This window comes from Notothenia rossii (assembly GCF_949606895.1).
Source record: "Notothenia rossii genome assembly, chromosome: 5".
Taxonomy (NCBI): domain Eukaryota; kingdom Metazoa; phylum Chordata; class Actinopteri; order Perciformes; family Nototheniidae; genus Notothenia; species Notothenia rossii.
In genome coordinates, this window is record NC_136903.1 from 52,408,632 (window position 1) to 52,436,497 (window position 27,866).

Consider the following 27,866-nt stretch of genomic DNA (forward strand, 5'->3'; position numbering starts at 1 on the left):
ATAATATGCATTCACTATGACAATATCATGCTATTACTTTAGGAGTGGTCTATAGTGTGTTCAAAAAACAACGACAGAAACACTATATATTATACTATAGTAGTACTATTTAAAATAATATAGGAATACTACAAAGATCTAGAATCTAGATACATAGTATTACTATTGAAATATTATAGGGCTACTAGCTAATAGCTAATAAAATGGCACTACAGAAAAAACTATAGTAATACGATAGCTGGTGAAAAATACTATAGAACTCTACAAACTTACTATAGGATACTATACAACTCTTATAGTATACTATAGTAATACTATAGTTCATTTTCGTAAGGGCTATACTAGCAGTACAGGCTGATTTTCATGTAGTGTGCTATTTGCAAACAACAGTAGGCCTATTGATATAAAAGTCTCCAGTATGGGTTGGTTTGTACATAAAGATGGATTAAATGACATCTCCCAAATGTGAAGCAAAGCATATTGATGGCCAAGTCATGAATTAACTATGGTTTATTAGCACATGGCTTGCTTTAGTTGTAGTGTCTTCAGTGCTTCTATTGATGTTGGACCAAGGGGTGGGTTGTTGTTCTCACTCAAACAAACAAATGTGGAAACAACACATGTAGAGAATTATGTATAGGCTACAGCTTCGATTTCGTATACATCTTCTTTTAAAGCAGGAGTGGGCAAAGAGCCAGACAACACTATGAATATAATGAGCAATACAATGAGCAGTACAGTGAGAGCAACAACCTCACAAAAGACATACAGCAAGGCAAAGCATAACGTTTATGCTAAACTTTTAACTGTAATTTGAATTTTCTGACCATAAAAATGTATAACAGATTTTTACAGACCTAACCTGAGAGAGCAGATTCTCTAGTAGTTGAATGTGATTATTTGCGTTTATGTTCACTTCAAAGTACAAGCTTACACAGTTAGCGATGTGTTAGCAATATCACATTCGAACATGTTTGAAAAAGGGAACCTCTTTTGAAGAATGTTTAGGTGCTGTAAAATGGGATTAATTAGGGGCGGAAAAAAAATCAAATTATTATTGAGTCCTTCAACCCAATGCTGTCTGTATTCAGATCTTAATGATGGTGGAAAAGGAATGGAGAAAATCTTCTTCATGAACTCTTCTTCAACCAACAAAACTAAAACAGGACAATTCTGAAAATCAGACGGATATTCTTATAGATAGGCCATGTGAACTGGTAAACAGTTGAGAATGTGCCACCAGACAGCCGAACCTACTGGAGGGTCTCTGCCTCCACCGATGCATGGGGAGAAAGGAGGGGAGATATCTCTCTCTCTCTCTCTCTCTCTCTCTCTCTCTCTCTCTCTCTCTCTCTCTCTCTCTCTCTCTCTCTCTCTCTCTCTCTCTCTCTCTCTCTCTCTCTCTCTCTCTCTCTCTCTCTCTCTCTCTCTCTCTCTCTCTCTCTCTCTCTCTCTCTCTCTCTCTCTCCGCTGCGCTCCAGCCGTCCGCAGGAACACTTCTTCAGCCGGAGCAGATTTCCTCCGCGTCTCCGTGACTCTCTCTGGATGAAACCCATCAGGGCCACAGGAGAACTCGCACTGTGATAGAAGTGAGAACTTGGAGGAAGTGATTAAAGCCTCAGTCATGGCGACAATTGGGGACTTCGACCCGCTCAACTCCACCGTACCTGCGACCAAGATAGAGATCACCGTCTCCTGCAGGTAACAGCGTTCACACACACCTGCAAAAACTCATCTGTCATCTCACACTCCCACATCCTGGATGCTTGGTGTGAAATATAAGTATAATATAAGTGAGATTATCATACTCTTGTGCGTAATTTCCTGGCGTTTTCTATGAAGCTTTAAATCAGCGTTTTGGTTCTTTAAAGTGCATGGAGCAACTCTTCTGTATCCTGAGGAGGGATTTGCATGTGCTGTGGGTGTCGATGTGTGTGGGGGTGCAGCAACTATTCTGAGTGTCTTGGAGAGCTCCGGAGAGACTCTCAGGGATCACAGTGCGTGGATCATGTTCGCACTGTGAAGAAGGACCAGTGGCGGAGCAAGAGATTTTCTTTTGGGGGTGCTGTGGGGTAGCTTGACGTTACAAGCAGTGCTTGAATTGGGCCGGTACTCACCGGTACGCAGTACCGGCACTTCTGATTTTTACCCATGTGGTACCGGCACTTCTTACTGAGTACCCAGTAAAATGCCGGTATTCAGCCGCCGGCAATATACGCATATATATTGTGAACGCAACGCAGCGCAAATGTGGGTCTGACTCTGCCTCACAGAGGGTGACTGGCTGTCTACATGACGTGGCCTGCCGACATTGCAACTTTCATACAGATCATACTAATGCCCTCGATTGGTCTCTGTGTGTCATTCAAGCTCGGGAGGGTGTGTGTTGGTGTATGTGTGTCGCGAGCGAGCGAGAAAGCGCGCGCACCGGTTACGTGTATTGTTGTTAGCATCTGGTGCTAGCTAGCTGCAGTGACGGATATAAGGAGCTGTTTCAACAACAAGGTGGAGGGAGGGTCCTTTCTGTGAGACTGAGAGGCTGATAACTACAGCTCTGGTGAGGTAAATTACTCTCTGAGTCTTTAGATAGTTAACTTAGTTTAAGTTATCTCAGTGGGTCTCAAAAGGTTCGGTCACCATTTATGTAAACACATATTTCAATTTGAGGGGGTAGTGATTACTAAAATATGCATGAATAATACAAACAAAATGTTAACTAGGTGAAAAAAGGTAAGATAAACTTGTTGAGAGCTAAAACTAGTCTTTGCTGTTGCCTCAAAGAGGAGCAGGGGGGAGAGGAGGGAGACAGGAGAGGCTGATGCAGGAGCCCAGACACACTCACAACTATAAATGAACCAAAAACAAATAAATAAACAACTTTCAATGTTTTTTCATATTGGATATTGTATGTTATTGGTTATGGCCATGTACTTGTGATTTTATGATTATTTAAATGTATACATTTTTGTTTCATATGGGTGTAGTCTCTTTATTTCCCCCTCAAAATGCACCAGATTGATGCATTTAAGTCCAACATTTAAAAAAAAATCTTACCGGGGGAGCATGCCCCCGGACCCCCCTATAGGATTTGAGGCCCGGCCCCACTGTTCCCAAATAGATTTGCAATTTTTTTTAAATAGTAACCCATCTCCATATGTTTCTTTTTGGGTAGTAGATTTAAACTAGAGGGCTATCACTTTGTGCAGCAACGCTATTGACAAATAAATCCAGCAAAATGGCACAAAAAACTGGTAGTGGCCTCAGGGACGAGGAGTCATTTAACCAGCAAGTAAGAGTCAAGCTTTACTTTCTTTTATATCCATAAAGAAAAAGTAAATCTGTTTACAGTTGTTTCATTATGGATGTTGAGAGGTATCCATATATCTCTTCATTTTGCTCTCAAAGTGCACCAGATGGATGCATCTAACTTCAATATTTTAAAAAAAATGTTCCCGGGGGAGCATGCCCCCGGACCCCCCTAGACTAGAGGGTGTCAGGTCCACTCCCAACTTATAAAAATAGCACTTTACCACTGCACCCCCTCTAATCTCAGATGCACCCTGAGTCATTTTGTTTAAGTACAGTGAGCCTTTCTAAAATATACAGTAAAGAGACAAACCCACCAGCATTATAGGATATACTATGACTTTGTGCCAAATACTTGTTGCTGATTTAGAGTACCGGCACCTTTTTTATTCCAATTCAAGCACTGGTTACAAGTGTAGCATAAACGTTATCCTGGGGGGTGCTCCACCACTGGAAGGACACTGAATATAATGTGAACAGTGGTGAGTTTACTGAGGTCTGGAGATAGAGAAGATCATAGGAACTGTAACTGTGTCTAATGTGTACAGTGTTTCCCCTAGGATGGAGTCATAGCAGCGGTGTTAAGGCATGTGAGCGCGGAGCGTGTGGATTTTTTTAGTGCGTGCGAAGTGCGCCCCGCCAATTTGCACGAGTGTTGGGCAAGTTACTTTTAATACGTAACTAGTAATAGTTATAGTTACTGCTCTCAAAAAAGTAATTAGTTACTAAATTATAAAAGTAACAAGTTACTTTGCTTTACTTTAAAAATAATAACAATACAAATACAAGTTTTTGTGTTGTTCTGTGGCACAGTAAGAGAAAAGACAACTCCCCGTCATTGTAGCAATTATCATTATGAAATAGTGGAACAATAAAACACAAAAGTGCGATTTAAAAAGATTGTTTTTTGGCTGTTTAGATGATGTTGCTCCATCTGGGTCACTGCCGGTGGTTGAGACGGTGGGGTCTTTGGCGACTAGTTTTATAGCCCCATATAGCCTACATTACTTAGGTGCTTCAGGAGATTGGCATTGCTGTTTTTCGATGTGGACAATGCTTTCTGTCCTGCACACAGTTGACATTTTACCGTAATATTTTTTGTGTCCTTTATCCCCACAAATTGAAAATAGTGGTTATATTTCCAAGTTGCAAATGCGCTAATGCTCTCGCTGATACTTGCATCTGCCATTGTGTGTGTGTGTGCTGGTGGTGAGCGTTGCCGTGTGTGTGTGTGTGTGTGTTAGAATTAACAAGTGTTCGTGTGTGTGTATTTACCCCACAAGGGAAGACCCGCCCAACTCTGTCTCTGATTGGCTTACCCTGAAATGTTACCCCGCGTTAACCAATCATCACTCCTCTCTGGTTACTTTCACTTTTCCATGGTACTGTGAGAGGACATCGCTGTATTCCTGTAAATTACATCCGCAGGGAGATTCGGTTCAGTTCCATCACATAGTAACGCTATTAGTTACCGCAAAAGTAGTTGCGTTACAGTAACGCGTTACTTTGAGTCGCGTTAGTCCCAACACTGGTCAGCACAAGAAAGGCTCTTGAGGCCTAGTACCAGGGCCGGTTCTAGCCAATTTGCTGCCCCAGGCGAGATTTTAGGCGAGATTTTATATATAAAGATTAAGAATAAGAATTAGCAGTAATGGATATTCGGCGATTTTTCAAACGTCCAATTTCGTCTTGCAAAGCTTCAACAACAGAAGAGCCACCGACTGAGCCTAACCTTACCAACCAGCAGCCGTCATAATGTGAAGTGGCAGACATGCAAACGAGCAGCTCTGGATTAGCTAAACCAGTTAACGTTAGCCCCACAGCGGAGAGCTCTGGATTAGCAGGACCAGCTAACATTAACCACACAGCAGGGAGACCACCAGTGCTGGGGCCGTCAGTGGGTCATGATGATCTTGGGGGAAAACACAGCTTTCCCAAGCAGTTTACTTTATCCGAATTCCCCTAAAAAATTATTGGGAAAACAAAACAATCATTTTCCATGTACTATTACAAGAACTATCCCTGGCTAGAATTCAGCTCGAATGGATGCCGTCTTTTGTTTTTCATGCCGCCACTTCCAGACTGACAGCGGTGTGGAGGATTCCTTTAGAAAGGGCCTGAGTGACTGGAAAAACTAAGCAGCAAACTGGAGAAACATGCACACTCCCAGGCCCATCTGAACTGCATGGTTAAATGGGATAACTATAAAGGTACTGCATCTTCTGGATCTATTGCAGCTAAACTTTTCCAAAGCCACGAAGATTCTGTTGAGAAGAACAGATCTTATTTGTGCAAAATTGTTGATATTGTGAGGCTGTCCAAACTCGGATTGCCTTTTCGTGGGCATCGGGAGGGAAGCGAGTCAGAGTCGCGTGGGGATTTTCTTGAGGTTTGTGGCTTCTTCTCCAAGTATGATTCTGCTTTTAAAAACATGCAGTCCAACTATTTCAATGCTACTAGCCCAGATTTCAAGAACGAAGTCATTGACATATGCGCTAACTTAGTTCGTGGAGAAATTGTAGAGAAAGTGCAGGATACTGGATTATTTTCTATAATTTCAGATGAGGCCAGGTCTTGCAAAACGGAACAATTATCAGTGTGTTTAAGATATGCAGAGCAGCTTGAAATCAAGGAGCGTTTTTTGTGTTTTATTGATTGCTCAGCATCTCGCAACGCGACTGGGATTGTGGAAGCAATAAACAAAGGACTTGAGATGTGTGGACTGAAACATATCCCAATTGTTGCCCGGAGTTACGATGGTGCCTCCGTCATGTCTGGTCACGTTTCTGGTGTGCAGCAGCGCATCAAAGAGACCCAGCCATATGCAGTGTACGTGCACTGCTTGGCACACAAACTACATCTGGTGCTTGTGGAGTGTTGTGCTGTCAACCGCAGCGTGAAAACATTCCTGAACGTCATTGACAAACTGTACTCTGTATTTGCAGAGCCGTCAAACCATCATCGAGTCATTGAAATGCAGAAATCACTGAATCTGAAACAAACTGATATAATACAGCCATGTGAGACAAGATGGGCGTACAAGTGGCGATCGGTGAATTCCGTTAAAACTCACTACTCTGCAATTACAGGGTGCCTGAGAGAAATTAGCAACAAGGGAAAACAAGTGGTCTGTGGAGGCTAGTGGCCTTTATGACCACATGACCAGAATGTCTTTCATGACATGTTATTGTATTTTAAGACATACTGCGTGTGATTCATGTTACGCACAAGGCCCTACAGTCCTCCAGCTGCACACTCTCCGAAGCTGCAGCGCTTACCGACAACCTGAAGGCGCACTTCAAATCTCAGAGACAAGCAGATATGTGGAGCAATATGTGGGGATCAGTGAAACAGTTCTGCCGGGACAACAACGTGCCAGTACCTGGGGATGCAGATGTTGAGTGTCAGACTCCGGGTCCCCTTGCACCCAAAAGAAAACGGGCTACAAAACCACCGACCTACTGTACTACTACTACTTTGGGTCAAAGAAAAACCGATGAAAGTGGTGCACAAAGGTCACAGCGTGATAAAGCTGGATTTCAGCAGCACCTATATCTCTCTGTGCTTGACACCCTCATCAACGAACTAGACAGACGATTCACGGGATCAATCAATCAATGTTTATTTATATAGCCCAATATAACAAATGTTACATTTTTCTCAGTGGACTTCACAGTTTGTACAGAATATCAGTATGACAATACGACACCCTCTGTCCTTAGACCCTCACATCGTACAAGGAAAAACTTCCGGAGAAAACCCCACAGTTTAAAGGGGAAAATGGGAGAAACCTCAGGGAGAGCAACTGAGGAGGGATCCCTCTCCCAGGACGGACAGACGTGCAATAGATGCCGTTCGCAAATCGAAGAGATAATACATTTACAACATAGGTAGACCAAATGTTTGGAAACGCATGTGTCTATAATAAGAAGATGAATCTACGAGGATGTCAACAATCCTGTGGGAGCCATCAGGGAAGTAGTATGATGAGAGTCAGGCAGGACCATAGTGACAGGTTCAGTAACAACTCGAAATCCAGGACTCAAATCCAGGAATCAGGATCCAGGAATCCGGATCCAGGACTTAGGATCCAGGACTCAGGATACAGGATCCAGGACTCAGGATCCCAGCGTAGATAGACACCAAAAAGACATTTGGGGGAAGCTGGGTTATTCGGAACATGAGAGTACACAGGTACAGACAGAGAGAAGGAAGAAGTAAGGTGTCCCCCGACAGTCTAAGCCTATAGCAGCAAAACTAACGTGTCTACGTACATGGACTCCCTTAGGATAGGTTGAGGGAAAACGGTAGCAAGTAAGAAGTAAGGAACAGAGGTGGAGAGGCACAACGTGTCTACGTACATGCACTCCCTTAGGATAGGTTGAGGGAAAAGGGCAGCAAGTAAGAAGTAAGGAACAGAGGTGGAGAGACACAACGTGTCTACGTCAGAGTCCTGCATCGGGTACCCGACGGGTGACCCGCAAAAAAGGTGATTCGCGGGTGGTATTTTTTTAAAAGCTTTTTTTTCCGGGTTCGGTTCTGGGTAAAACAAAGATGATGCGGGTCGGGTCGTGGGTGTTGCATAATAAATATTTTAAAATAATAATAATTTAGTTTAATGTTTAAATCCTCAGACCTCTCCCCCGCGGGACCGCGCATAATCATAACCTCTGCAGCGCATCAATCTGCTTCTGAGCGCGCCGCATTCGAAATGGCTGAGGTGAAGCTCTCTAGCGGAGAATACAGCATTTTCAATAACACTTCCTCAAGAGCGAAATCCAACATCTGGGAGGCTTTTGGTGTCATCCTAGATGCAGAAAATAACCAACATCCCACGCTTTTTTAGACAAATATGCAACTGCGTGTGTTAATAATTGCACGTTTTCACTGCTCATATATATGCGGGTTCGGGTCGGGTTGCGGATCCTGTGCCGACGGGTTGGGTCGGGTTGCGGAACTAATTGGCAATATGTGCGGGTAGAGGGGCGGGTTCGGTATTGCACGTTGCGGGTGCGGGGCGGGAGCGGGTCTTGAAAATCAGACCCGTGCAGTACTCTGGTCTGCGTACATGCACTCCCTTAGGATAGGGTGAGGGAAAAGAGTAGGAACTAAGATGAATGCGCCACATCTATACCATGAGCGCATTGTTTCTGGCACTGACACCATAGGCGGCGCGTGGCTCAGGTTTGGGAAGGCTACTTTTTTTACCTGACGCTGCGCGCCCTCGGCGTCTATAGAAAATAGATCAACTCAGTGAAAGCACCGCCTGCTGACCAATCAGAGCTCAGTGTGTGGAGTTTAAATCTATCAAGTCATATTACAGGATATAGTAAATACAGTTTAAACTGCAGTATGCAGAGAAGACGACGAGGTGTCGCACTTATCATTCATATCACACTGATATCACATCATCAATCAGATCATCGATCATATAATATCACAATATTTCCTTATCTGAGTTAGCTTCTTGAGCCGTATCTGGCCGTGCAACACTTACATTGTCACATACTGTATACAGACGTATTATTTTAAGCAACACATTAAGTTGACGAAAAACTCGAGTCAAATGTAATTAAAGTCAGATCCACTCGTGTCTTAGATGGGGCAGTATTATAAAACTGTTGTACGCATTCAAACACTCAGTAGTTTATTTATTTTTTAACAAGTTGTTATGTATTTACCTTGCAGGTGCAACTATGTGGCTTGTATCCTGGATTATATGTTTAAGTAATGGATGTTTAAAGTTCATATTTGTCTAATATTAGTTTACTTTTCATAAATGAAGTATGATGCTGCGCTGTCAATACACTTGTCCCTGTTTGTGATTGGTCAAATGTTGCTAACCCCGCCCCTTTCACATGAACGCGCTCTCAGCTGAAGAGAGAAACCCTGGCTTGATTTACCGAGTTGATAACCAGCGTTGTAGGACCGCTTAGCGAGATCTCGTTTGTTAGGGTTAGTTAAGATAACTCAAACATATCCAGGGTCTGTTGAACTGGCTTCGTAGTACAGTTTACTGGTGGCTGCATAGCAGCGCTAATGTCAAAGACACAAACATTATACATTTTATTTTTATTTGACCAGGATGCAGTGACACAAATATTTGGGAAGGCTTAGCCTTCCCAAATAGGAACAACCAACAACCGTGCATTCTTGGAACGCAATGCCCTAGTAGGACAGTAGGGTATAATGAGTTCTTTAAGGTAAGATGGCGCCTGCCCATTAAAGGCTTTGTAGACGAGAAGAAGAATTTTAAATTCTATCCTGTGTTCTATAGGGAGCCAGCGTAAGGCAGCCAGAAGAGGAGTAATGTGGTCCCTTTTCCGAACTCTGGTTAGTAAACGAGCTGCAGCATTTTGAATCAACTGAAGCGATTTAACTGACTTCTTGGTACATCCTGATAATAAGGAGTTACAATAATCCAGCCTTGAAGTAACAAATGCATGGACTAGTGTCTCTGCATCGTTTTTAGGCAAGATATGCCTGATTTTTGCAATGTTACGTAAATGAAAGAAGGCGGTCCTTGAGATTGATTTTATGTGGGCGATAAAGAATAAATCCTGATCAAATATAACACCAAGATTCCTTACAGTCTCACTGGAGGCCAAATTAATGCCATCCATAGTTAGTATATCTTTAGGTAGTTTGTTTCGTAGATTATTTGGGCCGAGTAAAATAACTTCAGTTTTGGCCGTGTTTATCATCAAAAAATGTAAGGTCATCCACGTTTTTAAGTCCTTGAGGCAGTCTTGCATTTTATTTGGATGATTGGTTTCATCAGGCTTGATGGATAAGTATAGTTGAGTATCATCCGCATAACAATGGAAATGTACAGAATGATTCCTTATAATATTGCCTAACGGAAGCATATATAATGTGAACAAAATATGTCCGAGCACTGAGCCCTGTGGCACTCCATGGCTAACTTTGGTTTGCATGGAAGATTCATCGTTGACAGACACAAACTAAGAGCGTTCAGATAGATAGTACCTAAACCAGCCTAAAGCAGTTCCCTTTATGCCAACTAAGTGCTCTAGTCTTTGCAATAAGATGTCATAGTCGATAGTATCAAATGCAGCACTGAGATCGAGCAAGACAAGTCCCTTGTCTGAGGCTATTAGAATGTCATTTGTGACTTTAACCAGAGCTGTCTCTGTGCTATGATGTGTCCTAAAGCCAGACTGAAAGTCTTCAAATAAATCATTGTTTTTTAAGTAATCACACAACTGTTTTGCGACTGCTTTCTCAAGAATATTGGAGAGGAACGGAAAATTAGAAATAGGTCTGTAGTTGGCTAAAACCTCTGGATCGAGATTGTGCTTTTTAAGAAGAGGTTTTATCACGGCTACTTTAAATGATTGTGGAACATAGTCTGATAATAAAGACATATTCATAATATTTAATAAAGAAGTGCTCATTAATGGAAAAACTTCCTTTAACAGCTTAGTTGGAATCGGGTCTAAGATACAGGTTGATGGTTTAGAAGACAAAATCATTGAATTCAATTGTTCAAGGTTTATGGCTGAAAATAATTCTAATTTACTATCTAGTGTAATATTAGAACTTACGTTTCCGGGAGCTGTTGATAACACTATACTGGTAAAAGGCAAGAGGTAATTAATTTTGTTTCTAAGAGTAACAATTTTATCTTTAAAAAAGCACATCAAATCATTACTACTGAGTGCTATGGGAATAGAAGGCTCAATCGAGCTGTGGCTCTCTGTCAGCCTGGCTACAGTGAGGAAAATAAATCATGCATTATTCTTATTCTCATCTATTAATGAAGAGTAGTAGGCTGCTCTCGCTTTACGCAGTGCTTTCTTATATTCATTGATAGTAATATGCCAAATTAAACGCGATTCTTCAAGTTTAGTGGAACGCCATATCCTTTCAAGTTGTCTCGACTTTTGCTTTATTTTGCGGGTTTCAGCATTATGCCATGGAGCTAATCTATGTTGTTTTATTTTCTTCTTTTTCAAAGGAGCAACAGAGTCTAATTGTATTCACAGCGCATCTGTAGCACTATCAACAACATGATCAATTTGGGGTGGTGTACATTTTGTATAAGTTTCCTCCTTTACATGCAGACATGCTATCGAGTTAAGTATTGGTGGAATCTCTTCCTTAAATTTGGCTATAGCACTAACAGATAGGTTTCGGCTGCAGGAGCTTTTGACTAATGCTTTGTAGTCTAGTAACAGTACTTCAAAAGTTACCAAGAAATGGTCGGATAAAGCAGGATTATGCGGTTCGACTAATAGTTGCTTAATTTCAATTCCTTGAATCAGAACAAGGTCGACAGTGTGATTATAGCAGTGGGTTGGTTTATTTACACTCTGACGGAATCCAATAGAATCTAATATAGAGTTAAATGCAACAGTAAGGCTATTTTTATCGTCTTCAACATGAATATTAAAGTCACCTACGATAATTACTTTATCTGTTTTAAGTAGCAATGTTGATAAAAACTCAGAAAATTCTGATAATAATTCTGAATAAGGACCTGGTGCACGGTACACTGTAACAAATAAGATTGGCTGCAAAGTTTTCCAGGTCGGATGCGTAAGACTAAAAACAAGGCTTTCAAAGGCGGTATAATTTAATTTTGGTTTCGTATTGATGAGTACATTTGAGTCAAAGATGGCTGAGTCCATAGACCTGGCAAGAGCATGGAATTGAACCCCTCACACAGCTGCTCAAAATTCACCCTCTCCTTCTTGGAGCAGAGATGGACCTTGTTAAAGCCTCTGCTGTCGTACCTGTTGCACTTGAGCATCTTCGAAAGACTGTTAAAAAGGACAGCTATCCAAATCTATACAAGATGCTCCAGTTGGCACTGACTCTGCCTATCGGATCTGCCACCTCTGAGAGAAGTTTTTCTACAACGAGGAGAATTCGGAACTGGCTGCGGTCAACGATGGGAGGAACAAGATTTTTCTCCCTTGCGGTTATTCACATTGAGGACGACATAACCACACAGCTGTCACCTGAGGGGATAGTGGACATGCGGAACGTAAAAAAGGCGTCTACTTCTGCACTAAGGTAGGACACTGGTTAATAATATTGTAGCGTGTTCAAGTAACCAAGGGATATAGTAGTTATCAAATAAGTATAAGATGTGCCATGTGCGTCGCAGCTGTTATATGAGGGTGGAACAAGTCCCCCCCACTTTTTGAAATGATTAGTTTAGACCCCCCCACTTCTACCATGTGGACAGTCCGTGAATCGGTCTATCCACTCGCCGCACTTTGTAGAGAACTGTGTCAGTGCTTCACTATCAAATCCATTCCACTTGCTTATTGAGAGAATGCCCAAATCAATTAAACTCTGTACCATGTTTTCACTGCTACTTTGTACCGAGGCAGATTCTCCCATAGCGCACGCATGTTCAAGGAGTGTTGTCATAGTTGGACAGCCCAGACCTGTTGTATGAAGCGATGCCGGTAGCAGAGGTAAGGCACACACACCAAATGTTCAGGACATGGTTAATACAGCTAAAATCAAAGCTGACGATCTCTTGGTTTGATATGTTTTCTTCCCCAGACAACATGGACATAAGAACATTTTTTTCAAAGAAGAGGAAAGTAAGTCTTCAGCTGTACAGGTTAATCAGTTAACAGTGATGGCGACGGCGGCGGCAAAAACGTCTCACTTCTTGAGAGGACTTTCATGATAGAGAGATACAAATACTGAATAGTTTAGATGAGAAAAGGCGTCGAAATGCCAGGTTACTAGTATTTATCATGTAAACAGGGAACATGAATAACACGATCTCTCTGTGCTCATGTAAACACCATGATGTCCATGTCCATGTCAGTGTGTTTTACTGGAGCCTCAGTTCGATAAGAGATTATTTTCTGAGTTCTTTAAGGTATTCTCTCTCAAAATGAGAATGTGCATTATGTTTTAATTATACTTCTTATCATTCAGAAGCTTTTTGTGTCTGTTTATGTTTTACTGAGTGCTTATAGGCAATTTCCATCCCAGTATTCAGTTAACTATTTATTTTCTGTGCACATTACATAGACTAGCTAATATTCTACTGCTTGGGACTTTGAGTCTTCAAAATGTCCAATGTCACAGACTGGGACTTACTTTAGAGTCAGTTGTATTTACATTCAGTTTGACTTGTTATGATCCAATGTGAAAGAGTATACTGCTCAATAAATAATGATCACTTCACCACCTCTCTTGACATCTAGGCGCTTGGGAGTGAGTCAGAGGCAGAACACAGGGACAGTGGAGAGAGGTCCATTGCTGAGGTGAGTGATGAAAGGGAAATGACAGTTTAGAGTAAATTGTGATGTGGACTCTCATCCCAGAATTTTAAGGAAATCAGTGGGGATATTGAACAGGAAACATTTCAGTCAAGGGGCATCATATGACCAATATAGACAGAAGAGCAGCATTTATTTGAACATTTAAGTCCATGATACCATTCCTAGGTGAACTTAACATCTGTATGGAGTCAGATCAGTCTCAATATTAATAAATGCTCACAGAAGGATTCACAAATGTATTTTGCGATTTACATATAAATGACTCTCCACAACAATATCTCTCAATGCACTCACAAATACAGATGTAGCGATTCATTTCAGACAGTTTGAAACGCGAGGGCCGTGATTGGTACGTGATCTGCCCTCGCTCAAGGGAAAACCTCCAGCTTGGCTTGAGACCGCCCCCGTGATAGATAAATGTAATTATAATGAAGCCAGCTGCAATGGATCATTGATCCACCAGGGGGTGCAGTGGGGTTCCACACTGGAGCTCATGTGAAATAAAGTGAGATACAGTATGCTGGATGTACAGCGGAACTTTGTTAAGATCCATATGTCACGGATATCATACTACTGTGCTAAATAAGAGACATGTTATCATTTACAAAACATCACCATGTTGTTATTTAACAAAATAATTTTGTTATTCGAAAAAAACGAACGGGAGGAAATGCAGCCCGGCTCTCGATTTTTAATCCTAATTTAATCATCATCTTCACCACGATCATTTATGTTTATATTCACCGAATTGACATGAAATCACTGACACATATGAATATACTGTATTCAACTTCATTAAAACGTTATTAACGTGCCTAAAGTCAGTAATTCACCAAAAATATGTATATTTTAATGGAGCTTCGTCGGTCGATCAGGATCCCAAAGTGTAGCGGAGAGATCCTCATCTGGATGAAGGGTGTTATTTTCCCCATAAGGAACAAGTCGCTGCAAATTATCCCGCTTATTACATGGCCACATTCTCAACAAAGTAACGACATGACTCCCAATATTAATTGAAATGCTTTTATGGATTTAGAAAATGTTTTTATTGATTTAAAAAATAGTTGTATGTATTGATTTAAATTGACATGCATCCGCTAAGAAAAATAGTCCGTTGTTACCGTTTTTTAAACAGTCTGAATGAAACGGCAGCTCTCAGCTGTGTATTTACACAACTAATGGCCCATCAACCACAGCTGTCTCCCCCCCTCCCCCCCTGATCTTTCTTCTCCAGCAGCTAAATTAACAGTAGGTTACTCTGAGTGACCATAGACTGTATGTGACAAGCTTACAGTTAGTGACGTAACAACACCATAAAAGCTGGTGGGTTGAAAGCAATACGGGAGGTAAAAATAACTAGAATAATTGTGATTCATTTATTGTGGCTTTTATGTTTTTAGGGATAAAATGTTATGTAATTCAGGCTTATAGTTCACCCTTCTCTAAAAGCCTTCAACAATGACAATATTTATTGTAATTGAATAAATCCTTCCAACACACATTGTAAAAAATAGCCTACTGTAAGTTAAGAAATCATTTCAAAATGTACATCTTCTGATGTAACAACAATAACATTATAAATAGAAACATAGCTGAACATGGTATTGCACATTTAGCTTTGAGTGTTACTGACCTGAGATGTTTTTATTACATGAATTAAGGTGACTGAGGCTTTTTAACATACAGGGATGCAAACTCATCAGGTATGAAAAAGGTGACAAGGATCCGAGCCCCCGGCTCCCCCACCCCACGGAATGACAGAGGATTTTAGCCGTCAGAACAACTAAAGCAGCAGTGTTAATAATAACAGAAACGCCAAAGAGTCACATCTAATAGAAATATATAAAAGCATTTATTTTAAATTGTGTAGCAGTCAGTTTATAATTTTGGCAGCACTGTTGAGCATTTTGAAAATGTATTTTCGTGCCTCTGTGCAAGGCTTAAGTCTTTTTATCTTTATAGCCACATGGTGTAAAGTAACTAAGTTCATAAACTCAACAAGTACTATACTTGCGCACAATTTTGAGATACTTGTACTTTATTTAAGTATTTCAATGTTTTGCTACTTTGTTCTTCTACTCCACTACAGTTCAGAGGTACATGGTGTACTTTGACTCCACTACATGTATTTAATACCTTTAGTTACTTCACAGATCTGGATTAATTAAGTGAAATATAATCAAGTGTTAAATCACACTTTAGTTCCACCTGGAGTAAATCCACAAGCTACCCTGCAGTATACAAAGTCATTCAAACTAGCTGCACCTTTAGCAGCTTTGAGAACACTTTCATGATCAATCATTATAAAACATATCATATCTATTATTCTGAAATGGACCAATCTGCACAATGACTACTTTTACTGTCGCTACTTTCACTATATTTTGATGATAATACTTTTCTGCTTTTACTTGAGGAACATTTTGAATGCAGGACTTTTACTGTAACAGAGTATTCCTACACTCTGGGACTATTACTTTTACTCAAGTACAAGATCTGTGTGCTTCTACTTTTACTCAAGTACAAGACCTGAGTACTTCTACTTTTACTATATTACAAGATTTGAGTACTTCTACTTTTACTCTAGTACAAGATCTGTGTGCTTCTACTTTTACTCAAGTACAAGATTTGAGTACTTCTACTTTTACTCTAGTACAAGATCTGTGTGCTTCTACTTTTACTCAAGTACAAGATTTGAGTACTTCTACTTTTACTCTAGTACAAGATCTATGTGCTTCTACTTTTACTCAAGTACAAGATCTGAGTACTTCTACTTTTACTCAAGTACAAGACCTGAGTACTTCTACTTTTACTCAAGTACAAGATCTGTGTGCTTCTACTTTTACTCAAGTACAAGACCTGAGTACTTCTACTTTTACTCAAGTACAAGATTTGAGTACTTCTACTTTTACTCTAGTACAAGATCTGTGTGCTTCTACTTTTACTCAAGTACAAGATCTGAGTACTTCTACTTTTACTCAAGTACAAGACCTGAGTACTTCTACTTTTACTCAAGTACAAGATCTGAGTACTTCTACTTTTACTCAAGTACAAGACCTGAGTACTTTTACTTTTACTCAAGTACAAGATCTGAGTACTTCTACTTGTACTCAAGTACAATATATATATATACTTATACCACCTCTGTTTATAGCCTATGAAAAAAACTATTAGAAATAGAAGGCTAAAGCTAACGTTAGCAGATAGTGACAATGTATGCTAGCTAGCTAGCTCAACGATTCCTTAAATAATATTGCCACAGAAAAACTTTTCAGTTCACATCACGCTCTGCCGCTCCGACAGGGAGCTCTGCTCTGAACACCTGAACGGCCCGTTCTAACAGCTGTTCACCAGCGGTCCAGTCTGTGCCACAGTGACTCCGGACGCACAGTTAATATTAACGAACGCACCCGTAGGTAATGTAGCTGCTGAAGCTAGACCATCATGTCGGAGCAGCAGAGCCTTATTATACATCCATGAGCAGAGCCGACAGGCAGGAAGACTGGAGCACACAGCTCGCACTTCATTATAATATATAAAAAAAGAACACCATGCGTGTCATGATGGCACATAACAGCTCACGGCCGCAGATTACTCCGGGTCCCAGCCCCCCCCATACCCCAAAAATATTTGTATTGCAGATCTACATGAATCACACAAACGACCTATTTTGGATTCAAAACGGCGAATTTCGCCGAAAGGTGACAGGTTTGCATCACCGAACATAGACAGAGCACAACTGAAACATAACATCTGAGATGTAACAACATAATACACTTTTCGGGGATGCTTGGGATGTGAGGAGTGAGGGACACGGCTTAGAACGGGCGTGTCGCCTGGCAGGACAGGAGAGTGTGTGAGTGTGTGCACCAGTCTGCCTTGATCTATGAATTCATGTCCGTGACACTCACTGCTGCCCACAGCTGTTTTATAGAAGGAAATTCCTTCACTTCATGAAAGTGTTTTAACCACACACACCTCTACACACACATGACGGGTGTTATTTTCCCCATAAGGAACAAGTCGCTGCAAATTATCCCGCTTATTACACGGCCACATTCTCAACAAAGTAACGACATGACTTCCAATATTAATTTAAATGCTTTTATGGATTTAGAAAATGTTTTTATTGATTTAAAAAATAGTTAAGAAAATAGTCCATTGTTACAGTTTTTTAAACAGTCTGAATGAAACGGCAGCTCTCAGCTGTGTATTTACAAAACTAATGGCCCATCAACCACAGCTCTCTCCCCCCCTCCCCCCTTGATATTTCTTCTCCAGCAGCTAAATTAACGGTAGGTTACTCTGAGTGACAAGCTTACAGTTAGACAGAACACTGTCATTGCAAGTGACTCTCAGTTAGTTGACTTTTATGTTCAACTGCTAAATTCGTTACTGATAAAAAAGGGCTTCTACTGTACCTAATTACCTTAACACTAGAACCGTCAGAGGTTTTTGTATAGGCCTACCTAAACCCGTCAAATCCCGCTATTAGAATGCAATTTTTAACAACATAAGGTGCTACATAACACACTTTCAGGAAAAGTCACGGACTGGGAGACTTTAATATTTTATTGAAATTTTTTTACATTGCACACACACAGTACACATCACACAAATTGACCCGATTGGCAGTTCTAGTGTTAAATAAACTCACTAATTAATGAAACCAGTTCAATACGCATTATTCTTATTCTTATCATTCTTTATGAGCGCAGAAATAGTCTTAAAATCAGATCTGTTTTTTAAATGAAATCTGACGGCAGGCAGTTAGCTCTGATCACCTATGATAAATGCGCCGCACCTAATCGCATTCAGCCACAGACACTGTTCGAAATGGGGGGGAGCTAGGGGAGCTTGGCTCCCCCGAAGAGGGAGGGAGCTCCCCTGTAGGCTGACTTTGAGATAAATAGGGGGAGCCCAAAACAATCGTGCATATTTGTGTCACACAGATTAGAAATGTTGAGTTTCTGTAAATAACAGTTCTTGAAATAAATAATAGTTATTGTTCATTACAGTTTCTGAATATTTGTTTTATATTTGTGAATATGTCTGGGTGTTGCCATCTGTACGTGGCGGCGCTGCATTCTTACTTACGTTGCTATGGTTATGGCGGTGATGCCGGCGCGGTATTTGAAATGTTCATATTGATATTTTTTTAACTCTGGCTGTGTAATAAAAAAATATGGCAAAACGAAAACAGCCAAGCGTCACAGCTTTTGGATTCACAAGCAAAGAAGCGAAGGAGTCTAAAAATGACAACGTGAACGGAAAACAACTTTTAGTTGGCCGGCTGTAAGTGGCGTTAGGGTCGAGTTTGACAGCTCCACACCGAGGGAGAGGCCTGCCGATGCGGAGCCTGAAGAGGCTTCAACAACGGCCACATCCGCCGGCATAGTGACACCGTCTGTATTAGTAGAAGAGTGTTTTTATAGCAATTGATCGCATCCGCGCTGCTGCGCCAGTCAACAGAGCATGCGTGTGACATATTTAGTAGCAGGATGTGCTCTGAAAAATAGGGCTCCCTGAAAGCAAATGAGTAATTCGAAAACTGACAGAGCTCCCTCTATACAAATCAAACTGTCGACGCTGTGAAAGCACCTATTGTTTTAAATAATTGTCGGAATGTGACCTGTGAGCCTTCTGAATTACCGTGGGACAGCACATTCTAAACTAAAATGTTCAATCAATAAAGTAACATCTTATCTTATCTTAATAATATCTTCATATTAATAATAATAATAAATCATACAGTATTTGTCCGAAAGGGAGCAGGAGGAAGCAAACACAAAAATATACTGCATATTATAGCAAACGATTGTAAAGGTTAAAGTATGAGCATAACAAATAAAGAAGTGTAATGTAAACATTTACATTATGATTATTTAATATAGAAAGACTATATATTATTGAATTACAAGATTAGATATACTTTAGTTGATCTAAAATATTGATGTGTTCAAATGCTCTTCAAAACACAACTGAAAGTCCATGAAACTTGTCTTTCTGTATTTGTGAATGAAGCGCCATCTCCTGGTTAAAACCTGAAATTGAAAATCTGGCAACGCCCTCTTGGAAAATAGTGGGAGGGCTTAACATTCCTCTATACTGGTCTTTGGCAGGTCGTAGGCAGGAAGCTGTAAACTGGAGTCTGAAATTCAGTGCTACATCTGTATGTATTGTTGTATATAAATGTACAAAAAATGGGCATTTAAACTGCTTTTTATTCATTCAAAGACGGCTCTGAATTAATAATCAAATATGTTTCCTTTCTTTACTACTGGATGAAATTACAAAATGTACCCGTCATTTTCCTCATGCTAGTATAGCCACATAAAAGTATCAAACCACCTGTTAAAATGCACCAGAATACAGGAAATCAAAAAAAAAAAATTCTTCGTGGGGGGGATCCCCTAACCCCCCGTTAAAAATGTCCCCCCCACATTCAGGATGCTTCCTACGCCCATGAGATGTGCACATTTATGATAAGTTTTACATTTATGTAATGCACTGTTGTTGGGGGGAGAGACCGCCCCTTCCATATGAGTGTGTGTGTATGGCGGGCATGAGACGTGCATGACGGGACGAGTTGTGTTCGTATGTGGAAAATTCATACTCAGTGCGGTGAACGCTGGCTTTATTGCTACTGTATCCGTAGCACCCCACGCAATAGTTGGGACTGTGTACTGACGTCAGTAAAAAAGGTTTGCCCCCCCAAGCGCAAATGTCAAAAAATATTAAACACATTGGCTCGAATTGTTATAACAAGCATAACATTCTAGCAACCAAAAAACTGTCATGGGAAAAAAGAATAGGACTATTCCTCCCACGAAAAAACGTTTTTCACATTCTTGAAATTCCTTTTTTGCACAATTAATATACACTGGGGTGTAACGGTATACGTACCCGTACCGACATTTTTCGGTATGGGCCCATCGGTTCGGTACACGTGTGTACGGTAAACGTTAAACGTAAAAAATTGAGAACGTGAACAACTTTTTAGAAGTAATCTCAGGTGCTGCGTCGCAGCATTCAGAGTCATTTGCTCATATTGGGTTCAACGCGTCATAGAGCGACCAAGTCATTTCATTGGACAAGAGGCATACTATGAGAGCTGGTCACAGGTATGCGTTCAAATTTAGTCAGTAATTTGAGGAACTGTCGAAATGGCGAGCGCAGATAAAGTTGAGCTCGAAAATCCTCCAGCATCATTGAAGTCTCCGGTTTGGGAACATTTTGGTTTCGCAGTTACGTACAAGGATGACGGACAAAGACAGGTAGACCGAACCAAAGCTGTTTGTCGGCATTGTTCAACTGAAATTGGTTACGCGGCTGGCAATACATCAAACTTGCACACTCATTTGAAAAGGCATCACCCGAACGTGAATATCACCGGTACCAAAAGAGAAATGACTAACGGCCCGTCCACACAGTGACACAGTTCTCGCGAGCAACGCGACCAACAACCAATCACATGAATCTCCCGCCCCCAACATACAGTTTACGAAGTAAACTGGATATAAACTCCCCAAACAGGTGAAAACCATAGTTAAAACCTACCAGTTTCACCCACTATCTCTGCCACCTCCCTCCATGCCTGGCTCCTCCGGTTTGTATCCCGGTAGGTGAACAGGGACAGATCGTACAAGACCGGGTGATTCCCTACCGCTATGATTAATTTCTCCTCCATTTTTTGGAATATGAGGAAATGACCTGCGGTGTGTCTCTCCCAGCATACACGCGGTTTGATTGGCTAGCGCCTGTACTGGCAGATTTGCATAAACGGGATTTGATTGGCTGATGCTTCCACCGAAGCTTCAGAAGCTTCAAAAGTTGAACATTTCTCAACTTTTGCAGCCAGCCACGCCAGCAAAGCTCCGCTACGCTTCCCACAATGCAGTTCGGCGAAAAGTGACGTCACCCCATTCAAGTGAATGGTGAAACTTTCAACGCACGCCGCTGTGTGGACGGGCCATTACGGCCGTGCAAACCCAACTCCTGCTAGCATTTAAGCCTCCACCACTCGCAAAAAGTTCAGACTGAGCCAAAGCTATAACAAACGCCAAATATCCTTATGTTGCCATGTTAGCAAAGCGCTACCTGGCTGTATCTGCTACCTCTGTCCCTAGTAAGAGGGTGCTCTCCAGAGCAGAAGACATTGTTAGTGCCAGCAGATCTGCCCTTTCGACAAGCAATGTGTTAACAAGTTAATTTTTCTTTAAAAAAACATGAAAATACAATGACACAATGTCAAACTGGCTGCTTAGGTACTAGTACAGTTGTTACGCCCAGACCTAGGGGAACCTAGGCGCAGCATAAAATGCACTCTCCCCACTTTTCCCACTCCCAAGAACATGGACGCCAAAACAGAGAAAGCGTTTGATAGATGTAATTACCCAAAATTAAATTACACACAGGAGTAGCAAAACCACAAAACAAAGAAAACCTTTTAACACAAAAATCTTAACTAACAAATGAGAAAAATAAATTTACCAAAATCTTACCTACTCTAATGCAAAAACAGGAGAAAACGAATATTCCAAAAGAAAAGGGTTTTGCACTCCTAAGAAAAACATTAAGTGTGTCTACACAGATAGGTTTAGTCGCTTTTCTAACACAGTCTCACAACACAAGAGAATGACCGGCATACAGTATAACTAAGCACTCAGCATAAAAGGACAGACATCGCAACACAAAGTTGTGTTGGGAGTAGGAGAAGTGTAGTCGGAGAGAGCGACCGAGGAACTGCATGGCTGCAGCTTAAATAAAAAAATAAAATTGCCTTGCCTTACCTTGCCTTGCCTTGCCTAAATGCTCCCTTCTTCTTCAGGTGGACCAATCAGCAGGTTGAAGGTAGCTAATCAGCTAACGGGCACCACCTGCTTACTCTCACACACACACAGACACACTCACAGACACAGGAGGAGGGAAAAATGCACACACAAATGACCTTACAACCCAGGGTCATAACACAGTATAGTTCAAATACAGATTATTTCAGTTCATCGAAATGCTGCTCCTTAATGTTTATTGTATTATATTTTGTATTTATTTGAGTGAATATTCACAGTTTAATAATAATTAAAAACCCAAAACTAATAGATTATGTTTTGTGAGTACTAGTAGCCTACAGTAAAGTTCAAATACAGATTATTTCAGTTCATCGAAACGCTGCACCTTAATGTTTATTTTATAATATTTTGTATTTATTTGAGTGAGTACATTATTCACAGTTTAATGATAATAAAAAAAAAAAAGAAAAAAAAAGTATGTTTTGTGATAATTCTTCCTGCTGTACCGATAACGTACTGAACCGTGACCTAAAAACCGAGGTACATACCGAAATGTTTGTGAACCGTTACACCCAGGGGCGGACTGGCCATTGGGAATACCGGGAGTTTTCCCGGTAGGCCGGTGCTGTGCGTGGGCCGGAAGGCCAAAAAAATCCTACCGGCCTAAATCCTACCGGCCCACATTTGTAAGTGCGCCGGCCACTCCCTGATGCATTTAACTTCAACATTTAAAAAAAAATGAGAATGCCCCCGGAACCCCCTGGAGGAGGTGAGGTCCACCACCTGTCCACACCCCATGTTAAATTGTCTCACCCACATTGAGGATGCTTCCTACGCCCATGTTTTATTCCATGCGTCATGTCAGGTAAATTGGGTCCAAATGTTATTGCATCAATGATCTGTTAACATTAAAATCAATAAATATATGCTGTAACTATTTTGCTCTAGGCAACTCAAGGGCTCAGGTAATGTGATTACTACAGATGGAGCACTGAATTTCGGACTCCAGCTTACAGCTTCCTGCCTACCACCAGCCAAAGACCAGTATAGAGGAATGTTAAGCCCTCCCACTATTTTCCAAGAGGGCGTTGCCAGATTTTCAATTTCAGGTTTTAACCAGGAGATGGCGCTTCACTCACAAATACAGAAAGACAAGTTTCATGGACTTTCAGTTGTGTTTTGAAGAGCATTTTAACACATCAATATTTTAGATCAACTAAAGTATATCTAATCTTGTAATTCAATAATATATAGTCTTTATATATTAAATAATCATAATTATAATGTAAATGTTTACATTACACTTCTTTATTTGTTATGCTCATACTTTAACCTTTACAATCGTTTGCTATAATATGCAGTATATTTTTGTGTTTGCTTCCTCCTGCTCCCTTGCTCCCTTTCGGACACATACTGTATGATTTATTATTATTATTAATATGAAGATATTATTAAGATAAGATAAGATGTTACTTTATTGATTGAACATTTTAGTTTAGAATGTGCTGTCCCACGGTAATTCAGAAGGCTCACAGGTCACATTCCGACCATTATTTAAAACAATAGGTGCTTTCACACCTTCTACAGTTTGAATTGTATAGAGGGAGCTCTGTCAGTTTTCGAATTACCCATTTGCTTTCGGGGAGCCCTATTTTTCAGAGCACATCCTGCTACTAAATATGTCACACGCACGCTCTGTTGACTGGCGCAGCAGCGCGGATGCGATCAATTGCTATAAAAACACTCTTCTACTAATACAGACGGTGTCACTATGCCGGCGGATGTGGCCGTTGTTGAAGCCTCTTCAGGCTCCGCATCGGCAGGCCTCTCCCTCGGTGTGGAGCTGTCAAACTCGACCCTAACGCCGCTTACAGCCGGCCAACTAAAAGTTGTTTTCCGTTCACGTTGTCATTTTTAGACTCCTTCGCTTCTTTGCTTGTGAATCCAAAAGCTGTGACGCTTGGCTGTTTTCGTTTTGCCATATTTTTTTATTACACAGCCAGAGTTAAAAAAATATCAATATGAACATTTCAAATACCGCGCCGGCATCACCGCCATAATCATAGCAACGTAAGTAAGAATGCAGCGCCGCCACATACAGATGGCAACACCCAGACATATTCACAAATATAAAACAAATATTCAGAAACTGTAATGAACAATAACTATTATTTATTTCAAGAACTGTTATTTACAGAAACTCAACATTTCTAATCTGTGTGACACAAATATGCACGACTGTTTTGGGCTCCCCCTATTTATCTCAAAGTCAGCCTTCAGGGGAGCTCCCTCCCTCTTCGGGGGAGCCAAGCTCCTCCTAGCTCCCCCCCATTTCGAACAGTGTCTGTGGCTGAATGGCCAGCGATTAGGTGCGGCGCCTTTGTCATAGGTGATCAGAGCTAACTGCCTGCCGTCAGATTTCATTTAAAAAACAGATCTGATTTTAAGACTATTTCTGCGCTCATAAAGAATGATAAGAATAAGAATAATGCGTATTGAACTGGTTTCATTAATTAGTGAGTTTATTTAATACTAGAACCGCCAATCGGGTCAATTTGTGTGATGTGTGTTGTGTGTGTGCAATGTAACTTTTTTTCAATAAAATATTAAAGTCCCCCAGTCCCTGACTTTTCCTGAAAGTATGTTATGTAGCACCCTAAGTTGTTAAAAATTGCATTCTAAGAGCGGGATTTAACAGGTTTAGGTAGGCCTATACAAAAACCTCTGGCGGTTCTAGTGTTAAGGTAATTAGGTACAGTAGAAGCCCTTTTTTATCAGTAACGAATTTAGCAGTTGAACATAAAAGTAAACTAACTGAGGGTCACTTGCAATGACAGTGTTGTGTCTAACTGTAAGCTTGTCACTCAGAGTAACCTACCGTTAATTTAGCTGCTGGAGAAGAAAGATCAAGGGGGGAGGGGGGGAGAGAGCTGTGGTTGATGGGCCATTAGTTGTGTAAATACACAGCTGAGAGCTGCCGTTTCATTCAGACTGTTTAAAAAACTGTAACAACGGACTATTTTTCTTAGCGGATGCATGTCAATTTAAATCAATACATACAACTATTTTTTAAATCAATACATACAACTATTTTTTTAAATCAATACATACAACTATTTTTTAAATCAATAAAAACATTTTCTAAATCCATAAAAGCATTTCAATTAATATTGGGAGTCATGTCGTTACTTTGTTGAGAATTTGGCCGTGTAATAAGCGGGATAATTTGCAGCGACTTGTTCGTTATGGGGAAAATAACACCCGTCATGTATGTGTAGAGGTGTGTGTGGTTAAAATACTTTCATGAAGTGAAGGAATTTCCTTCTATAAAACAGCTGTGGGCAGCCGTGAGTGTCACGGACATGAATTCATAGATCAAGGCAGACTGGTGCACACACTCTCCTGTCCTGCCAGGCGACACGCCCGTTCTAAGCCGTGTCCCTCACTCCTCACATCCCAAGCTGCATCCCCACAAGTGTATAATGTTGTTACATCGTTTCAGATGTTATGTTTCAGTTGTGCTCTGTCTATGTTCAGTGATGCAAACTTGTCACCTTTCGGCGAAATTCGCCGTTTTGAATCCAAAATAAGTCGTTTGTGTGATTCATGTAGATCTGCAATACAAATATTTTTGGGGTATGGGGGGGGCTGGGACCCGGAGTAATCTGCGGCCGTGAGCTGTTATGTGCCATCATGACACGCATGGTGTTCTTTTTTTATATATTATAATGAAGTACGAGCTGTGTGCTCGAGTCTTCCTGCCTGTCGGCTCTGCTCATGGATGTATAATAAGGCTCTGCTGCTCCGACATGATGGTCTAGCTTCTGCAGCTACATTACCTACGGGTGCGTTCGTTAATATTAACTGTGCGTCTGGAGTCACTGTGGCACAGACTGGACCGCTGGTGAACAGCTGTTAGAACAGGCCGTTCAGGTGTTCAGAGCAGAGCTCCCTGTCGGAGCGGCAGAGCGTGATGTGAACTGAAAAGTTTTTCTGTGGCAATATTATTTAAGGAATCGTTGAGCTAGCTAGCTAGCATACATTGTCACTATCTGCTAACGTTAGCTTTAGCCTTCTATTTCTAATAGTTTTTTTCATAGGCTATAAACAGAGGTGGTATAAGTATATATATTGTACTTGAGTAAAAGTAGAAGTACTCAGATCTTGTACTTGAGTAAAAGTAATAGTCCCAGAGTGTAGGAATACTCTGTTACAGTAAAAGTCCTGCATTCAAAATGTTCCTCAAGTAAAAGTAGAAAAGTATTATCATCAAAATATAGTGAAAGTAGCGACAGTAAAAGTAGTCATTGTGCAGATTGGTCCATTTCAGAATAATAGATATGATATGTTTTATAATGATTGATCATGAAAGTGTTCTCAAAGCTGCTAAAGGTGCAGCTAGTTTGAATGACTTTGTATACTGCAGGGTAGCTTGTGGATTTACTCCAGGTGGAACTAAAGTCTGATTTAACACTTGATTATATTTCGCTTAATTAATCCAGATCTGTGAAGTAACTAAAGGTATTAAATACATGTAGTGGAGTCAAAGTACACCATGTACCTCTGAACTGTAGTGGAGTAGAAGAACAAAGTAGCAAAACATTGAAATACTTAAATAAAGTACAAGTATCTCAAAATTGTGCCCAAGTATAGTACTTGTTGAGTTTATGAACTTAGTTACTTTACACCATGTGGCTATAAAGATAAAAAGACTTAAGCCTTGCACAGAGGCCTGAAAATACATTTTCAAAATGTTCAACAGTGCTGCCAAAATTATAAACTGACTGCTCCACAATTTGAAATAAATGCTTTTATATATTTCTATTATGTGACTCTTTGGCGTTTCTGTTATTATTAACACTGCTGCTTTAGTTGTTCTGACTGCTAAAATCCTCTGTCATTCCGTGGGGTGGGGGAGCCGGGGGCTCGGATCCTTGTCACCTTTTTCATACCTGATGAGTTTGCATCCCTGTATGTTAAAAAGCCTCAGTCACCTTAATTCATGTAATAAAAACATCTCAGGTCAGTAACACTCAAAGCTAAATGTGCAATACCATGTTCAGCTATGTTACTATTTATAATGTTATTGTTGTTACATCAGAAGATGTACATATTGAAATGATTTCTTAACTTACAGTAGGCTATTTTTTACAATGTGTGTTGGAAGGATTTATTAAATTACAATGAATATTGTCATTGTTGAAGGCTTTTAGAGAAGGGTGAACTATAAGCCTGAATTACATACAATTTTATACCTAAAAACATAAAAGCCACAATAAATAAGTCACAATTATTGTAGTTATTTTTACCTCCCGTATTGCTTTCAACCCACCAGCTTTTATGGTGTTGTTACGTCACTAACTGTAAGCTTGTCACATACAGTCTATGGTCACTCAGAGTAACCTACTGTTAATTTAGCTGCTGGAGAAGAAAGATCAGGGGGGGAGGGGGGGAGAGAGCTGTGGTTGATGGGCCATTAGTTGTGTAA

The 27,866-nt window shown here is 40.6% G+C and overlaps 1 protein-coding gene across 3 annotated transcripts in view; it reads left to right on the forward strand.

Annotated features, from left to right (window-relative positions):
* The first annotated feature begins 1,489 nt into the window (after window positions 1-1,489).
* The window catches only part of LOC307039302 (copine-9-like), a 313,745-nt gene continuing 287,368 nt past the window's right edge, over window positions 1,490-27,866 (forward strand). For all 3 annotated transcript variants that reach the window (XM_079681211.1, XM_079681212.1, XM_079681213.1), the window contains exon 1: window positions 1,490-1,701. In XM_079681211.1, coding sequence (XP_079537337.1) covers window positions 1,625-1,701 — 77 coding nt within the window. In that variant the 5' untranslated portion in view covers window positions 1,490-1,624. The remainder of the gene's footprint in view (window positions 1,702-27,866) is intronic.